Below are 17,886 nucleotides of genomic sequence, written 5' to 3'. Positions count from 1 at the left end.
CGCCTAGAACAACAATTGGTTACAATGCCATCTCCAAAGACGCCAACATATTCATGACGATCTTTTGCTCGTCAGTCGCACATTGGAAGCAAGTAAGTGCTACCGTTTGGCTGGGACCGACACATAATCTTCCGCAGCGATATTGATTACAGTTGACAGAAATTGTGAGATTCCTTCAGGATGGTACCGTTGTATTACGGAAGCTCTGTGTCTCGTAAAGGTTTTTGTAGCGTTAGTTTCGAAAATCAGAGAAGTTTTAACTGCGAACCAAATATCAATAGGGCTTCACGTAGTTACCAGTAGCGCCAAGAGATGGCGCTGCAGTCAGCGTCGGCCGTGCGAAACTTGTGCGCATGCGCACGCTAGCCATATGCATTGGGAAAACACAGGCGGTGTACACAGAGATACTTTGGTGAGTGAGATTTTGTTGTATTAAGTAGTTCGTAGACTCTGATGGGCTTACGAAGTGGAACCTATCCGTGTCCTTAACAACAAACATGCCCACTGTAATAATCATAACGCAATGAACGTTTGATATTATGTGTTTTAGTCATCGGTACACGAAAGGTGTAAATAACGAGTTCGTTGAGAGTGGCGGTTATTTAGGTATAATATTAATGTTGACCTCTCAGTACGAACAACTCTTGTGTTTCGATGTGTCCGCAGTGTTTCGAGTTTTAGTTCTCTGACGTTGGAAAAGATCGCCGTGTTTGTAAGACAGTGGCTAACACGAGAGTATGGGGTCACTGATCCTCAGTGAATTGGACTGATAGGGCAATGTTTATGTGCCAGCAGAAGTTTCCTTTCTGCTATTCGTCATGTTTGATGAGAGTCCCACGATGACTAAAATTTGTCAACGTCTAGTACTTGTTCACGTCATCAGCATTGACTGCAGATTTTCAGTTTCAAAGCATAGTGACTAGTGGTTGTTTCGACCTTGTCATATTATCATCACGTAAGTAAAAGTATGAACCAGTCTATGATTATCGTGTACATCGTTTACCTTTCACGGGGCATTGGAAAGGATTTGTTGTTTCGAGGTGAAACACATTGTGTTTGGTTCTTAGTAACTAGGTGGCTTCAGGAAATAAATTTTACATATAACAGACGTAAACAAAAATGTTTTATTTCCCGAACCTGTTTTGTTGAGCTGGTTGTGTGCATGGCGTGAAACGTAGCAGGGAAGTGTATATGCAGGCGTGTGGTAGTTTGTTGCCGGAAGTGTTTGACAAATTGTGATAGTCTGTGTTTGAAAATGTGTTTATATAGATGGTTGTCTCGCCTGAGGCATCAGTTGTGTGCCTTTATGCAAAACTGTGCATATGCACAACGGCATTTGCTTTACATCCGCAGCGTCCTACACCAAAGTTTGTAGTTTTCACTGTGTACGATGATATCGTTCTAGACTCTCCTGTAACTTAAGTCTTCCAGGACGAGGTATAATACCGAACAGAACTATTTGGTCCCATCAGAGGGCACACAATAAGCATACCTCAAAAGTCTGTAAGAAGATTCTTCTTCATTTGACTCTGTCTGTACATTCTCCAGTTCGCCTAGTTTCGAGCAGCACTTTCCCCAGCACCATAGCTACTCGCGCATGCGCATTATATGCATTTCCGGCGATTCAAAAATCAATAAATTATTGCTCATCACTGGCGATTGTTAGGCACGAGTTTAGAAATGGTGGTACACTCCTCGCACCCTGAAAATCTGACCGTCGGTGTTCAGTTTGTTACTACAGGCCCTGTCTAAGCCATGAGGTTCGGTAGGCCTATGTAATAATGAGTAAAACGGTATCCTTGTAATTAGCTTCTGTTATTGCATTGTTCTACTGGCCCAGTTGTAGGTCTGGGAAATTTTTCTGAGACCCGAAAGATAAGTGATTAAAGCGAGTTGAACTGCAGATTGCAACATTTCTCATCTTGCATATATAATTTTGTCTGTACGAACTGGTTTGGTTGTAAGGAGTATCAAATGAGTCGCGACTGCGGGTGGGTCAAGTCAGCTCTGGCTGATTAACATTTAGTAATGTTCTTCTCTCTCTCCTCTCGGAAGACTGTGATACATGTGGCAACAGCGCTTACGGCTAGCCCGGGCAGCACCTGAACGACAAGCAGGACTCGCCGATGAATGGAAGGTTTCGCAGTGGGATTGATTTTGTGGGCACAGTGCTTGTGTGCATACACTTTCCTGTACAGAAAAATTATCGCAAATACCTTGTAGTTGTGTAGCAGGACACGGAAATTGTTCCTTTTAACGTAGCCCGATATCCAGAGGTTTACTACTAGAACCCACGCTAATTGTCCCATAAAGTTGGTATCGACGTGCTACTGAGCGGGCCAGCCCATTGGTTAAGACGCGGAAATATTCGGGAGGTTTGGCCGAAGTCCACATCTTAAAGGCGCGATTTCAATTAGGTTCTGCATTGGTTGTCATGAACACTTGAATGCTGGGATGATTCCTGAGGAAGGCAAGTTACATATCCTAGTCTCAAGCACTCGCCATCTTGAGCTTATACTTGGATTCTAATGACGTTGTTAATACACTAAATTAAGAGGTTGGTTGATGTAGGGGAATTTGGTGCACACAGCTGTGATCAGTTAGAATTCTTGGCTTGCAATGGGCACAACCTTGGCTGAAGTAATGAAGCAGCATTTTCACGAACACTGGCATAAAGCTACTCGTAGAAGAAATATTAAGGCTTTTGCAGATGTAGATCAGCCTGTAAGCTTCCGCTCACTAATTCTTAAGGGTGCGTCAAACTTTATTTTTCTGAGACGTTCAGAAATAAATTGTTGCGAAGTACCTAAAATGAGACTTTTCAAAGATCTTGTTCTGGTTGATAGTATTTCAGAACCATCAAAAAAAAATTTTTTTTTTAGTTGGGACTGTCGGGAGAACGTGAATAAGCCGTAATGTAGAGTTATAAAGAAAAATTTACTCAAATGCAAAAGCACAGGCCGTGTTAGTATACACACGATGTCCAAAAATGGCACAGCAATATTCATGATGACATAGATGTGGTCACGGTCAAGTCATGGAAGCTGCCTAGAATTGCAGGTGATGTAATACGCCCCAGATGGACCAACACACGTTAATGGAAGCTAGATATTATGATTTGATTGCCTGAAGTCGATCAATGACTGCAGCAGTGTCCCAGAGAAAATTTACACTTTTTTCCAAAATTTGCCAATAACGCTATGTTTTTACTTATAACTAGGTACGGGAACGAGTGCTCATCGGCAAACTAATTTAGACCAAACTACTGCACAAAGGATTTGGAGTAACTACCACTTAACAGATCACAAGACAGGGTAGTATTATTTGGGGTGTAAGATGTGAGCGCTTTACATCCCTTCGGTCAGTTTAATTAAAAGGTTGACAGTCGCATAACTGCTGTCCTCTCCACCTGATGGCAGTATAGTAGCAACTCTTTTACGAAATTGGATCTTGTTGCCCACATCGAAAATTTAGGAGTGTTTGCTACAGTCCACGATTTCTATAGGTGGAACGGCTGGTATAATTTTTTTCTGAACTGGTTCGTTAATGTAGCTTTGCCTAAGATTTAACATACCCGTGGAGATAATTAGTACAATATGGAATTATGTAAACTGTCGAGCAACCTTCGTCATTATGGTAACGAGGTGGTTAGACGTAGTGCGATGCTAGTTGGTTACAAATGAGGATTAGTAAACAAATCTTTAGCATTGTGTTAGAGGACTATGGATATGGTATAAGATGTGACTTCTTGTTGGGTTGCTTATTAATAATTGTTAATTGGTTTGTCCTCTGAAGCTGATAGTCTTGGATTCTAAAGTAGTTCCCTTGTATCCAGTTCATACGTAACAGCAATTTCAAATGGAAGCATTGAAAAAGGGCTGTTATTTCTTATTTTCTTACAGTTGATAGCAGATTTAGGTTTTATTGCGATGTATCGCCTTTATAATCTTTATAAGGTTTATTTAACCCGGCTATGAATTTTATTTAGGGGAACTTCGTATTTAGTCAAGGCCATCCGCCATATTGGAATTGCCTCGCAGCACGATACGTCACACTTGCAGGGCAGTGTGGACTTCAGTCAGGCGATAGGCAGCGTTCAGAAACCGCAGCTGTGGCTTTCACTTGAGTGTCAGTATTATAGTTTCAATACATAAGTCACCCATCCTAAAAGATGGTATTTTAAGTACGTTTCGAGTAGTATGCTGTGTAGAATGTGATACTATTTCCAGTCCGTTTAGGCGTAGAGCCCTTTGCACTGTTTCGCGTAGGGATACTCATCTGTTCAATACACGTAATGTACTAATATCAACTAAGCATAGACTGGAGGCGAAATCTGTAAGAGGAATCTCGATAGTGGGTGTACTATAGGACTGAGGTTTGCACAGTAGCGACGTGGCATCACGCCAGTTGGACGTCGGACGAGTAAAATCTTTTCCGCGATCGTGTCTCTGGTTCTGTCTCACATTATGAAGTTAGGTCGTTCAGCTTGCCTCTGAATAGTCACGCAGTGGAAACGGGAAGCACTAATATTTCCATAAGTCAGGTTAAACTATGTGGTTTGAGTGTTCTCGCTTTCGAAATGTAGATACCTTAAGACTGACTAACATGTGGTTTAACGGCGTCGTCAATTATGGCAACTGTCATTTATCAAGGAACTGAGCCTTGAAAGCAAATTAAAGTAGTAATGGTTCTTAGATGTACCCAAAGAATGTTGATTGTATTTACTCTTGATTTGCAGTAAATTATTTTCGTAGCAGATGGTACAAGTAATGAATACAAACGCCCAAAGTGATCGATTTGACCTTGTCTGCGGTGGTCAACATATTTTATTCTGTGTGTGTGTGTGTGTGTGTGTGTGTGTTTTAGGGCCGCCTCCGGCTCTTCCTCTCCCCTCCCCCACCCCTCTCTGCTTACTTCCTCTCCCTTATTTCCCCCGTCCACCTCTTCCGCCCCCACACTTTTACACAGCACTACTGTGGGTGGTAATTGGTAAGTTGTTAAATGTCAATGAATTCCATTTCTTTTCCAGGGCTCGACATATTTACAACAGAAATGACACATTCGTGCTGAGGAGGAGCTATGAAACTAACAAGCATGTTTGAAAGCTCAAGTGAAACTCCCGTTGTGAAGTGCTCGCAAGATGGTGAAAAGTCGGATCAGTCTGGTGCGTTGCTCGCACCTGATTCTGCGGACTCTTTCGATTTGTCGCCAAGTAAACCAAAGATAAAAGACGTTCAGTCGGCACCAGTTTCGGATTTATTAAACGGAGACAGCGATGTAAAAGCTGATTTAAAGAAAACGTTAGAACCATTGTCGCTAAATAATGGTGATGGTGCTTCGTCAGATGATTTGGAAAGAATTTCATGCAGAACACCAGTCGGCGATAACGACTCGTCGAGCGAAAAAGAAAATTACGTGTTTGATGACGGGGGTTCCGAAGCAAGTTTGAAACTTCGCATTACTGAGAGTGAAGACGAAGGCGAGATGTCTCCGAGAGCTACTAGCCCATTTGAAGACATGGATCACGACCCCAGCGAACAAATATTGCCTGAGACTGAAGATCGTGACGCCATTAACGGCGTGCCTGAAGACATTGAACAAAACTATGATAATGAAGAGCAGGAGAACGAAGCTACAGAAGCAGACGACGCGAGCCCGGTAGTTAAAGATGAAGACAGTGAAATACCAGGTGAGTAAGGTTTGTTTTCTCTGATTCACTCCCTCTGTTATCTTCAAAGGGGCAGGTGATGGTACATCACATGAATAGTAGTCGACATGGTGAAACCTCCCTATCTCTGGTGTAGTGTTCTGGTCTGAGTTTCAGGTTATCTCTGGTGTGGTGTTCTGGTCTGAGTTTCAGGTTTAGAAAATGGTTCATAGTTTCTTCGTATATTTTCTTCTTCCTTCTGCTTCACGTTAGTAATTCTTTTTGCAGTCTTTATATTATTCCGGTGGTTTGTAGTAATTTTGGTCCTTTGTAATATATATCGAAAATTCTTTTGGAATGGAGGAGATCCAAAACCATCCAGGCGATACTAACATAATCATATTATTAACTTGTTGCACAGATAAAACTTGTGCAAAAGCGACGTGCATCCTTACGATGTGTGAACATTACAGTCGAGATGTCTCGTAAAAACTAAAATTTTTCTTCCATAAGTTCTTATGTTCATTCAGGCATTAGCCTAGACAAAACCGCTGGCGAATTGAAAATAAAAGCGAATATTGTGCAGTTAGTAATAGGCAACTGTAATTTTATATGTAGGCGTGGACGAGGATCAAACTAATGTAAGGTCTAACAATTGTATGTAAAAATCTTTGTCTTAACCGTTTTTGCTGATTTTATTAGTGGGAACAAAGTCCCTGATAAATGACTAGAACGCGCTGTGGTCTCGTCTCAGCTTACTGACAAAATAAGAATGGGTAAGTATATTGGTACCTGGCATCCCCTCTAAGACAGTTGAAATTTGATTCATTATGTAAATCATTTCTGTTGTCCATATTATTATTGTGTGCGGTATTAGCTGTATATTATTAAGGCAAATGGTACATAGGCTGTCGCTTTATTAGAACATTAAATCACTGTGTGGAAGTACTAAGGGATATGCCTGCATGTATAATACATGTAGAAAATACATACTTATTGATATGAAACGCATTTCTTTTGTTACCGCGTGAGTTTTAATTTCTTGACTATAGACTTCGGGTTGTTCAGAACATTTGGCTCGGCACATTCAAGCGTCCAGTTGCGGTAAAACAACATCGCTGTTCTCTGACAGCGTGACTCCATCATAGATGTGCTTTGATGAGAACATTTGCCACGTATATCGGTGAATGATCCTCGGTTCTCAGGAAAGATTTAAGAGGAGTCGAGGAGATGAATTTAGAGCAAGGGCACCCATTACCCCTAGGAAGGGGGGGAAAGGGTTGCTCTTAGGGAAAAGGAAAAGTGTAGTGTGGTCAGGTGTTTCCTTAAAAGATTTAATCGTCCGTATTGTATAGGTTCTTAACAGTGTCGGGACTGGAACTTTTTTTTATGGCTGCCATTCGCCTTCCAAAATATTAAAAAAATACTCCACGCCCCCAGGACGTGCGCACCCCCCTCCCCCCTCCGACAACTCCTAACAAACATTCGTTTGTGCACCCTTCTTTTGGTGGATTGTGTTGGAACCCAGCTGTTTGTGCAAACTAGTTTTCTTTACACTACATCCACTCAGTCGGCAGAGTTATAATTTCCAAGGAGTGGATTTACTTGAATGCCAGCCGTGCATATCTTTCAGAATCGCACAGTAACTCTTGGAAATAGCTGTCAGCAATGATGGACACATTAACACACCTTTCACTTCCACGTAACGTAACACTGGAAACTTGTTGCACAGGTGTCTAAAACATCGGTTTCTTTGACAAATTTCCTTAAGAAATTCCCAAACGACACACGAAGAGCGTTTTCATTTCCTAGCTGCATTCTATTTCCAATTTGCATTTTCTTTGTGTAATGGTCCTTTCTAGCTCTGATACGCCGCCTGTCGGTCAAACGGAAGTATCTGGCGGACATTGTCTGCGACCCCATGTAGATGATATCACTTTCAAATCGTCGCATGTTCACAGTATCCGACCGGTCGTGACGCATAAGTTTCCTTTGTGCCATTTCTTGGCTTCGATGAATCGATGAACATTCGGCATGGTTGAACGCTGTTGACATAAGACATCGATTGCCCATAAAGCAACAGATGGTGCTTCTCATTGCAAAGAACTGCATAAGTTGTTTGTGTGTGCCAAAATGTGAAGTTGTTTCAAATAAATGACATTCTTTAAGACCTGAATAGAGTGCTCCTGTTTAGCGGTTTATTGGTGCCAGATCCCGTGCGAAGGTCGCGAAGTTCAGCATCTTTTCAGAGATTAATGTGTTCAACAGGCTGGTAGCCATTGGAACGAGAGGAACGAGCCTTCTTGATTTTAATTAAAATGTATTCTTCGGGTGCTGCTAGTATCGTCCAAGTGATGGGCTCTTGTCGAATTGATGTAGAAACTGAGGGAATGTCGGGATACTATAGGTGCACAAGTTTTGTTTTACGTGAAAATCCGGTGTCATCCGCCGCCTAGGAAAGTCCGTGGTGTGGTTTCTTGACTCGCCATCTTAAGGTACTGCCACTAGTTTGCTTCGTAAAAAGTTGACACAATTTCGCCAGTAGGCAATGTAACCCCAGATGACAGTAATTAAACACCAAATATTTTGATGTAAGCGAAGTATTGCTTCATTGAATTCCACCGTGGTTGGCAGAATAATTTACGGCGTTTCCTGAAAAGATGACTGTAAACCATGAAAATTTTGTAAAAGTATTTTAAACCTGAGGTGATATGAGCGAATAGTTTTTCCATCATGAGAAACTGCATTATGAAAAGTAAATGGCATTTCAGATGTCTGCAGCGTATCACTGTAATGTGCAATTAATATTGGCGGTATATTTTCTTTAGTTTGAGTATGCATATATATGTCGGCATCCAGTGTAACTTAAAGGGCGTCCCCCCACAGATTCTATTGCTGGACAAGAATGGTCCCTTTTTAAAGCCCCAAATAAACTGTTTTCCGAACAAGTACAGTGATGACTATAATCAGTTTTATGTTAGTACTTTAAGACCCACCGTGGAAAAGTAACATCCCTTGAGTAACGAACAGCTAACCCTTCATATGATGTGGAACAACTAGTTAGACGCATAATTCCCCAAGTTTTTTTTTAGCAGGATGGGACGTGCTGGTTTCCAAAGGCGTTACGACCTCTTAATGGCTGGACAGGGATCGAACTGTTCGCTTTCAGAAAGCATCATTTGTATCTCATTCTCAAATTACGAGTGATTGGTACCGAATTGAAGCTGAATCACCAGTCTCAGAACGTCACGAATAACGTCTCCGTTTCAAGTTGATTCGCTGTTGATGTCGATGTGCGTAACACACCAGAGCTACCAACTCGTAGTAGGTTCTCGGCTTTCCAAGAAGTGAGGGTGGATATCAAAGGAAGACCGATGGCATTCAAAATGCCGTGAAGGAAGTTTTGCTAGTCACCTATAGATTTTATTTAGGATCGTTTCTGACAGTTTGTCAGTAAGGCAGCTTGTATGATGTACCTTTGTTCTTACACCATCCGATTGATGCTATTTTCGTGGAACTGGAGTGAATACTCATGTGACACGCGTCCTGTTCTCCTGCAAAGTCCGGGGACTCTATTACTACACCGGCAGGGAAAAGTATAAATCACTAGGATCGTTCTGTGATTCCTTTTTGGAAGTCACATCATTCCTGCACATGAAGCAGTACCTGGCTCAAGGATGTAATATTTACGTGAGTAATAAGTCTACTTACCACGAGTGTGTGCACCGGTGATAACTAAAAGAAAACTGAACAAATGTGACACTGAACGGAGGAGGCGAGTTTGAGAAGACGCAGTGGAGTTTGAGCGTGCAACTAGTTGCGTCACTGGCAAGGTCAAAGACCAGCGTACAAATAGCATCACAATGTACGGGTGATTTGTCGCATATGGCTGATGCTTTAGATCCAGCCAGTTAAGATTGCAGTACAAACATAGAGTTGCTTTAGTGTCGTACAGTGAAACAATATCGTATCAGAAAAAGTCCAGTGCGTCTAAGCGCTATTGCTCCTGGGCACAGCAAGAGTCGATACATATTTCTCAATATTGAACGATCATTTGTAAACATTTGTTGTCGAGTCAGGTGTTTTGTTGTAGACATGCACTACTTTCTGGTCGGTAAATTGTAGTTCGCCCTGATCTGCAGACTTTGATACAGTTCACGGACATAATTTTCCAGGAATTAACTCTTATCGATGTAAAACAGCGGATGTTTGCTTGAAATGTACGTGAAAAAATACTTTGAGATTTTTTACTGATGCTGTGATAGGACCGGAGGTATAGAAAGATTAACAATATTTTCGTAGGTGCTCCTTAAAATCATACATAATTCATATTTTTTGTTGGCAACGGGCTACACTGAAGCTATTCTGTTCTTCCGTTATTTTCTTTCCAGCCGATCAACATTATCGTTAAAGCGAATGGCATATCTTACCACAGCATGATCCGTAAGTTAAGCAGTCATCAGTCTGGAGATTGGTTTTGAACACGAGAGTAGTTTACAAGGCATGGTTCTGTTGGAGGTAGTATGCCTACAGCTCTGTCGGATCTCCGAACTGTTTTACCAACCAGTTAACAGGGGGAGTACTTTTTAACGTAGAGGGAGCCACATTGCAACTCGGCATTTTCCACATTAACCGGCATTGCCAGAACTGGGGGAATTAAGTGACAGATCAGTGTCGCAGGAGTAAGCGCGACATGTAGATTTCTAATTTGACACTTTACCACTAATCCACGAAGTCGCGTAGTAAATATGTAATCACCAGAGTCAAGAAGAATGCGTCGCTCGGCCAAGCGAGGTGTAGGTTAATTCCTAGCTAGAGGAGAGCACTTATGTGAGTGGGCGTAAGACCCCACCTTTTTTGCGCCCTAAAGCAAAACAAAGCTGCCATGTGAGAGAAATAGGTGAACATATACGCGCACCCAATGTTAATAAAACTACAACGAAGTGTATAACATTTGGACATTCGTATTATTGTATTAATATGCAATGGCAAGTGCCCTTTCTCATGCACTTCAGTGGTGTATAGAGTATGTGTGTAGATTTGGGGAAGGAAGGTACTAAAATATGGAACAAAGACATGATGGACATAAGTCACCTCCAGTGGTTTTAAAATATATCGCGTTTCTTCCAAGTACACCCCGACGCTTCGCACAGAATACTGTTCATCAACATTAGTTTTGTGGCATGTACTTACATTTGGTGGAACAAAACGCTCAACTTCGTATGTGGTGGTCTACAGTTTCGAAAATTGCGAATAACGTACATTATGAAAAGAGAGCAGCGTAGAAAGCGTTACTGGACGCAACGAAACTGTCAAAATGACTGCAAGACAACGATTGAAGATATACATATCTGATGAGCACTTGAGCTGAATGTGGAAGGTAGTGGCGTAGTTTCTAATTGTGTGGCTGTAGAGGACTACACAACAGTTCATGAAAATGGTGCAGTTGAACCTAAGATAACACAAAAAGGAAAGAAATAAAAGTTGGTTGTCGTTTTTTCTGGACGATAAGTATTTTTATGTGGAAAAATACCACTGTGGCTAATATTTGACAGGCCCGTGTTATTACAAGTGGCGAATCTACAATGCTGGGAGGGGGGGGGGGAGGTGGAGCTCCTCTCAATGGAAAAATTTCTGCTAGTACTTCAGAAGGCATCTTATACATTGCACCTTTTGACAGAGATGCCCCTCAGAACTGAAAAATGCTTGAAGATGAAGATGGTGTGGAGAACACTCGACTATAATTGTTCAAAAATTCGTGTTTGGAGTATGAAGAAACTCCATTATGTTTCCTGGCCAGATCAGACATCTGTTTTCAAAATTATGCCAATAATACAGTTTGTTGTGGAGACAAGAGCAAGAAATAATGCTACGTTCTCTCACCTACCAACCTGTAGAGTCACGAGACCTGGTGTCATCCTCGGGGTAACAACTTGTTAGTACTAGATGCTTGTGAAAGTATTCACTCTGTTGATGATGTCCCTCTGTATTGTCTTCTGAAGACTGAAGTGGCATGCTTCATGCTGAAGTGTGCTCCTAGCCCCATCCATGACTTGCAAAAGCAACCTGAAGACAATGAAGAGCTGCAATTCTGTAAATATTGGTTGAAAGCTAAATGCTGGATAATTGGATTCCCGTTACTGGAGCTAGATTTCATTTCCGTGATGGACATCTTTGACTAAAGGATAATATGTACCTGTGATAGCGCAAACTGTTTTTAAAAATGTGGAATGTGGTATTCATATATGTGAGCTAAACTTGTATTACTTGAAGATTCACATTAACAGTATGTTGGTTGTCTTGACCAGGTACCCTTGGGAAAATTCCATCCATCCTTTTGAATTTCCAATACAAATTTAGTCTGATTAGGCAAAGCTTTCCCTGTGTGATGGGCTTGTAGCATCTCATATACATAAGTTGGGCAAGTGCACATGCTGAGAGCCTACATGTTTTGAGAATAATACTAAGTGTGCGCAAGTCAGACTGAGTTATGAATTGTATTGAGCTGACTAAAATTTTGGTGTGTGTATAATTAATTTGTTATATGGCATTCTTCATGAATGATAGCATCTATGAGAATCGGACAATGCGATTAATTCATTGCCAGTTTGTTTACCTGTAGAACTGCATGTCATTTTCTAGAATAGAATTATTACTGCACTCATGCATATACTCATGCATATACTCATGCATAGTTTAATATTCTCACGCTGTTTTGGATTACAGTAGAAATAGCATGTCAGATCTGTTCATTGGTTGTGTACTTAACACTGAAAGAAAAGCTGGAGTGTACAAGAACTTAGTTTTGTTCCTCCTTCACTCATGTTCTGGTGTATGTGACGAAAACTAATAATTATTTCCACAGATTGCATTTATAAACTTTATTTTGAGTATTTAACTCAAGTTGTCAGCAAAATGTGACTGGAATTCAATATATTGAGAAAGGACATGTGGGTTCTCTATTTTGTTTCATCTGTGGTTAGTTTTTAGTCAGAAAATTGGTGAGTGATTCGTTAAAAATACAGTGGCGGAAAAAAATCGTAACACAGTTGCTAGTAGCGCCACTGATGAGGATGCAAATCAGTTGTGCTTTAAATACTGGTAACGGTCTTGAGCGTTAGTTACCTTTCAGATTACTTTGAGATTTGACGTCGTGAGTAGTTGGTCAGGAATGCCTCCAAGGTGACTAAGACGTTATTATCAACACGTCACTGAAGTCGTGCAACAGGGCTATGAGAAGCTGGAATTTCCTTCGAGAATATTGCAGCACTTGGCAGGAATGTAGCCACTGTAAATGGTTGGTGGTCAGAGAATGTACGGTCACTATCGCGAAGGAAGCGCTTGTCTCTGGCGCATCCTACCGCATCTGCAGCAACAGTCGGCACCACAATGACACAACGAAACATTATAAATCGGTTACGTCAAGAACAACCCGGAGCCAGACGCCCTGTGGCGTGCATCCCACATACCTCAAACCACTGGCATTTGCGACTTCGGTGTTTCATTAGAGGGCAGGGTAGAGAGGTCTTTCTACTGAAAGCTGAGTCTGGAGGTAACGGTCTGAAGTGCGATTTCGTATGACAGTAGGAGCACTCGCGTGGTTATCCCACGCACCCTGACTGCAAACTTGTACGCCAGTCTTGTGATTCGACCTGTTGTGTTGCCATTCATGAACAGCACGCTAGGGTTGTTTTCCTACGGGATAACGCTCAGCCACATACCGCTGTTGTAACCCAACATGCGCTATAGGTGTCGACATTTTGCCTTATCGTGCTGGATCAACAGATCTGCCCTTGGGACATCCACAAACAGCATTGACCGACAAAAGTGCTACAGGCATGTAACTCCATTCTACAAACTGACGTCAGGCACCAGTACATCACAATCCATGCACGTTTGCATGTTCGCATTCAACATTCTGGCTGTTACACAGGGTATTTATGTACCAGCAATGTATAGTTGCAATAGTGTTATCTCGCGTGTACATTAACCTCTGATCTTGCAGTGTTAATCTCTTAAATATAGTACCTAAACAAATATATTCCCAAAATTTCATTACTCAGTATTATTTTTTGGTGTTGCTATTTTTTCCGTCTGTGAATATCAATAAAATGGATATTAGAACGAAATTTAGTTGCCCACATGATTTAGAAAAGAAACATCCAGTTATCTTTTGCTTCAAGCTAAAATTACTTTTCAGCAGAACAACTGTAAGGGATACATGAATAAAACACGTGACTGGCGATTCGTCCGTCTCTCTCTCTCTCTCTCTCTCTCTCTCTCTCTCTCTCTCTCTCTCTCTCTCTCTCCCCCCCCCCTCCCCCTCCTCTCTCTCTCTCTCTCTCTCTCTCTCTCTCTCTCTCTCTCCCCCCTCCCCTTCCTCTCTCTCTCTCTCCCCCCCTCCCCCTCCTCTCTCTCTCTCTCTCTCTCTCTCTCTCTCTCTCTCTCTCTCTCTCACACACACACACACACTCACACACACACACACACACACACACTGCCGTTGCAATGGTGTGTGTGTGGGGGGGAGAGTCCTACGTTGGCAGTGACGACAAATGCTGTTTCCTCCGCTCAGAAGCCAGTTGTACGCAGATTTGGAACACAGCTTTGGTACAGATCTTAAATTGAAGTTTCCGTGAGACATTTAAGTCTCTAATTTATCTACGATAACGTTGGAAGCTGAAGTAATGAATCAAAATTTATGGTGCAGCCAGGAGTTTGTGTTGGGGAGAGTATTTGACTTGGGTAGTGCATGAAGCTATGTTGACCATAAAGCTGCGGTAGTGTAATGGTCAGCATATCTGCCTAGTAAGCAATAAGACCTCGGGTTGAGTCCTGGCTGCAGCATAAAATTTAATTCACGTCATCAGCTCCCAACGTTACAGCTTGGTAGTTACATAATTATACTTCAGTGTGGAAAGCTAGTAATGTGGATCCTTCGGAAGAGATTCAACTAGAAATTAATGCCAAAACAATTAATCTGACTGTTAGCTCGTTTGTGCTAGCTGCTTGAAGTACCAGATTCGCAGTCCATGTTTCAACATTCGTCTTGCAATTGCGGCAGTGATGGCCCCGTTTCAGCGGAAACCCAGAGTGCGACGCTGCGTGTGATGTGGCAACGTGGCGTGACAGGTCTCGTTGGCGTCAGCGGACCCGTATAGCTTGTTGCTTGAGCGATGCATAGGGGGGTCCGTTCGCTCGGCTTAGGGAGAATACGAGAGGAGCCGGAACTGATGAATAGTTCTCAGGGTTTCAACCGTGTTGAAACTTCGATGAGACGCAACGTTTCTTGTACAAATCATGTCATCATCTGCGCCGTAACATTCCCGGCAGGCAGTTATCTGTCGGGGATTTTTGAGATGGCTGTAGTCCAAACGCTTAGCTGTTGAAGTCGGCTATCTAACTTGTAAACCTTGTAGAAAGCTCCTGTAGCCACGCTAGCCTCTTACAGATGGGAAGAGGCGTATCGACTAGGAAACAGCCTCCAGGCTGTGTTTGGGACGTCCTTTGCACCATCCTTTTTGCCTCGAATGCTAGTGTAGCAAAGACTGAGGGAGGGCTTTCGTGGAGCTTGGGAGAGTAAGAAACCGGAAGAATGGTGTGTAGGCAGCCATGACGCATGTGCTACTTGACAGCTGCTGAAGTGTTGGCCGCGAAAGGCGGAGTGCGTGTTCAAGACTAATTCAGACACACATTTTGCATGTCAGGGAGTTTTTATAAAGCCATATTTTGGAACACAAGTGGAACCACTCCTTCATTTCAATCTCACGTGTCGTCGGGGATTTTGGTAAATCATGCGAGTGTAAGCAGTTTGAATACTTGAAAACTTAAGGAACCATTTTTCAAATCCACGTAAAACATCGCTACCACATGCAAGCGACAGTTCAACGCTAATACGTTGCGCTCCCAATCTGAAAACATTTGTGAGCTATTTTTTCACTAACTTTGTTGTAATTGATACCTCTCGCTTGCATGTAGCAGTAACTGTTGTGCAGACATCACAAAATATTTCTCCTCGTGTTTCATTCGCCGGCTGGCTCTGAACCAGACTGTACTGGAAACTACCAGAAAAACGTCTTGTGAATGCCCTTGCTTTTGCGCTTGATGCCCAAACAAACATTGTAGATTAGTTTCTTTTACGACTTTTTAAGTGTTGGCTGATCTTCCCCTCGTATGGTGACCTAAAATCCCCATCTACTGATTTTTGGCTCCAAGTAAACGCGAGAACTTGTAAAATGGTATTCTCATTGCAGATAGTGTGGGCGTACTGTTCACGGATGTACATAAGTAATGGAACTCACTGAATGTGGACGCAAGCTAATGGAAAAAACTCTTAACTGAGGTATTTTTGTTCCCCGGTCAGATTTGCCCTCTAGTTTAGTCTTCTTGAAATATTTTTGTCGAAGTAGTATCAAATGTAGTTACTAACTTTTTGAACAGCGCGATAGATAGTTAAAATACAAATGAAGTCACAGTCTTCACATTAAATACTTAGAAACTTGCGACTGTTAACTTCATATCAAATTTCACAATCACTTGACGAAAACTGACATGTTGGATATGGGTTAAACGAGACTTTTTTACATACGCGTTCGCTGTCTCTCAACGCTTAGTGTTTTACCTTTAACCAATAGTGCCGTTTTGTATTCAGTGAAAATGTAATTTTGGTTTTAAGAGCCTGGTTAAAAGTTTTGCTGAATATTGTAAATGAATGCTTAAACTGGACTCTTTCCTGCGAACTTTTAGCTATTGCAGTCAGAAGCTTCCATACGCTGCTACAGAAAATTGTGTGCTGTGAGGTTACTTGCAGCATCGAACAAGTGCGTAGCTAGTATTCGCACGGAGACGTTGTGATGGTAAAATGGGCCTACGCAGAGCTGATGGACTCCTACCGTCGGCCATTTAATGGGTGTGACAGGTGATGAACCCGTTCTCACACACACACACACACACACACACACACACACACACACATGCTTAGATATTTCATACGTCATCGGTAAGTGAGAAAAGCAGCCACTGGCCGCGCGTTAGGTCCCGGGAGACCCTAGTGCTTTGAGGAAGAATGGTCTGAGAAGCAGATACTCGTTCGTCGCCGTTCCCACACAGGATATCCGCTTTCATCGGAATCTAATTGCTTTTATTCACGAGTCTTAAGTCGCACGAACATATGCAAAGAGACGTTCCGTGTGGTGTTGAATGCTGGCGGACAGAGAAAATGCATTCTGTGAAATAATTATCCATGGCTAACTGTGTGGCCTCCAGTGACATTTTGAGTAGAGGGTGCATTGTGAATCAATATACCGGTTGGCTAGTGCTGAACGATATACTCTTGTTAAGTCTTAGACATCGTTCTGCGAGGTATCTCGTGACAGGGGAGGCACATGGACTTGTTACGAATGAACACTGTTCGCGTCATCATGTTTGCATACCCATTCATGTGGTACCTGGTCCTTGGAGGACGGGCTCACGAAGTAAACCTGCAGGTAAAGAACTGAACTACTCACATGTATGATTAATAACAAACTGAAAGTCCAGTGTGGTGTTCTGGAGCATCTTGATTTGAGGAAGGATTTTCTGAGACTGTACATTTGGAACACAGCATTGTATTCAAATGAACCATGAACTGGGAGAACAGAAAAAAGAGAATCGAAACGTTAGTGATGTTCTGGTGTAGAATGATGTTGAAAATTAGATGGACTGAGAAGAAATGAGGTTCTCTGCAGAATTGACAAGAAGAGGAACATGTGGAAAACTGACAGAAAAAAGAGACAAGATGATATGGGATGTGTCAAGACATTGCGGAATAACTTCAGTGGTATGTGAGGGAGCTGTTGAGGGTAAAAACTGTTGGAGGAGACAGATTGGAATAAATTCAACAAATAATTGAAAGCAAAACATAGGCTGCAAGTGCTGCTTTGAGATGAAGAGGTTGACACAAGAAAGGAATAGGCGGCGGGCTACATCAGACCTGTTGAAAAACTGGCGACAAGAAAATCTTCATAAGAGAGATTGATACTGCTATCTGTTAACATTGTAACTAGGCACCGTTTGCTGAACATCTTATTTTATTCGTAAAATACGTAGGTATATTTCGAATGAATTTTTAGGCTGTTATCCATGTGCAGATACTCGCTTCGTGCATCTGCAGCATTACAGCATCCTCCAGATATAGAGATTGGTTGGGAGCTCTTTGTTACAGGCATTATGATTATTTACTGTTTTATCCCATCAGTAGT

General features: G+C 42.1%; 1 protein-coding gene across 3 annotated transcripts in view; it reads left to right on the top strand.

Annotated features, from left to right (window-relative positions):
• Positions 1-378: 378 nt before the first annotated feature.
• Positions 379-17,886, top strand: part of LOC124787760 (activating transcription factor 7-interacting protein 1-like) — a 186,466-nt gene continuing 168,958 nt past the window's right edge. Inside the window, exons 1-2 of one of the 3 annotated variants that reach the window (XM_047254633.1) lie at positions 379-412; positions 5,030-5,689. In XM_047254633.1, coding sequence (XP_047110589.1) covers positions 5,080-5,689 — 610 coding nt within the window. In that variant the 5' untranslated portion in view covers positions 379-412; positions 5,030-5,079. Of the gene's footprint in view, positions 413-537; positions 956-4,102; positions 4,129-5,029; positions 5,690-17,886 lie in introns of those variants that run through there. The other 2 variants (XM_047254634.1, XM_047254635.1) reach the window with 2 other exon arrangements.

The sequence above is a fragment of the Schistocerca piceifrons genome, chromosome 3 (genome assembly GCF_021461385.2).
Source record: "Schistocerca piceifrons isolate TAMUIC-IGC-003096 chromosome 3, iqSchPice1.1, whole genome shotgun sequence".
NCBI classification, from domain to species: Eukaryota; Metazoa; Arthropoda; class Insecta; order Orthoptera; family Acrididae; genus Schistocerca; species Schistocerca piceifrons.
The sequence above is the reverse complement of the archived record's forward strand: the minus strand, read 5'-3'. Positions and strand labels throughout refer to the sequence as shown.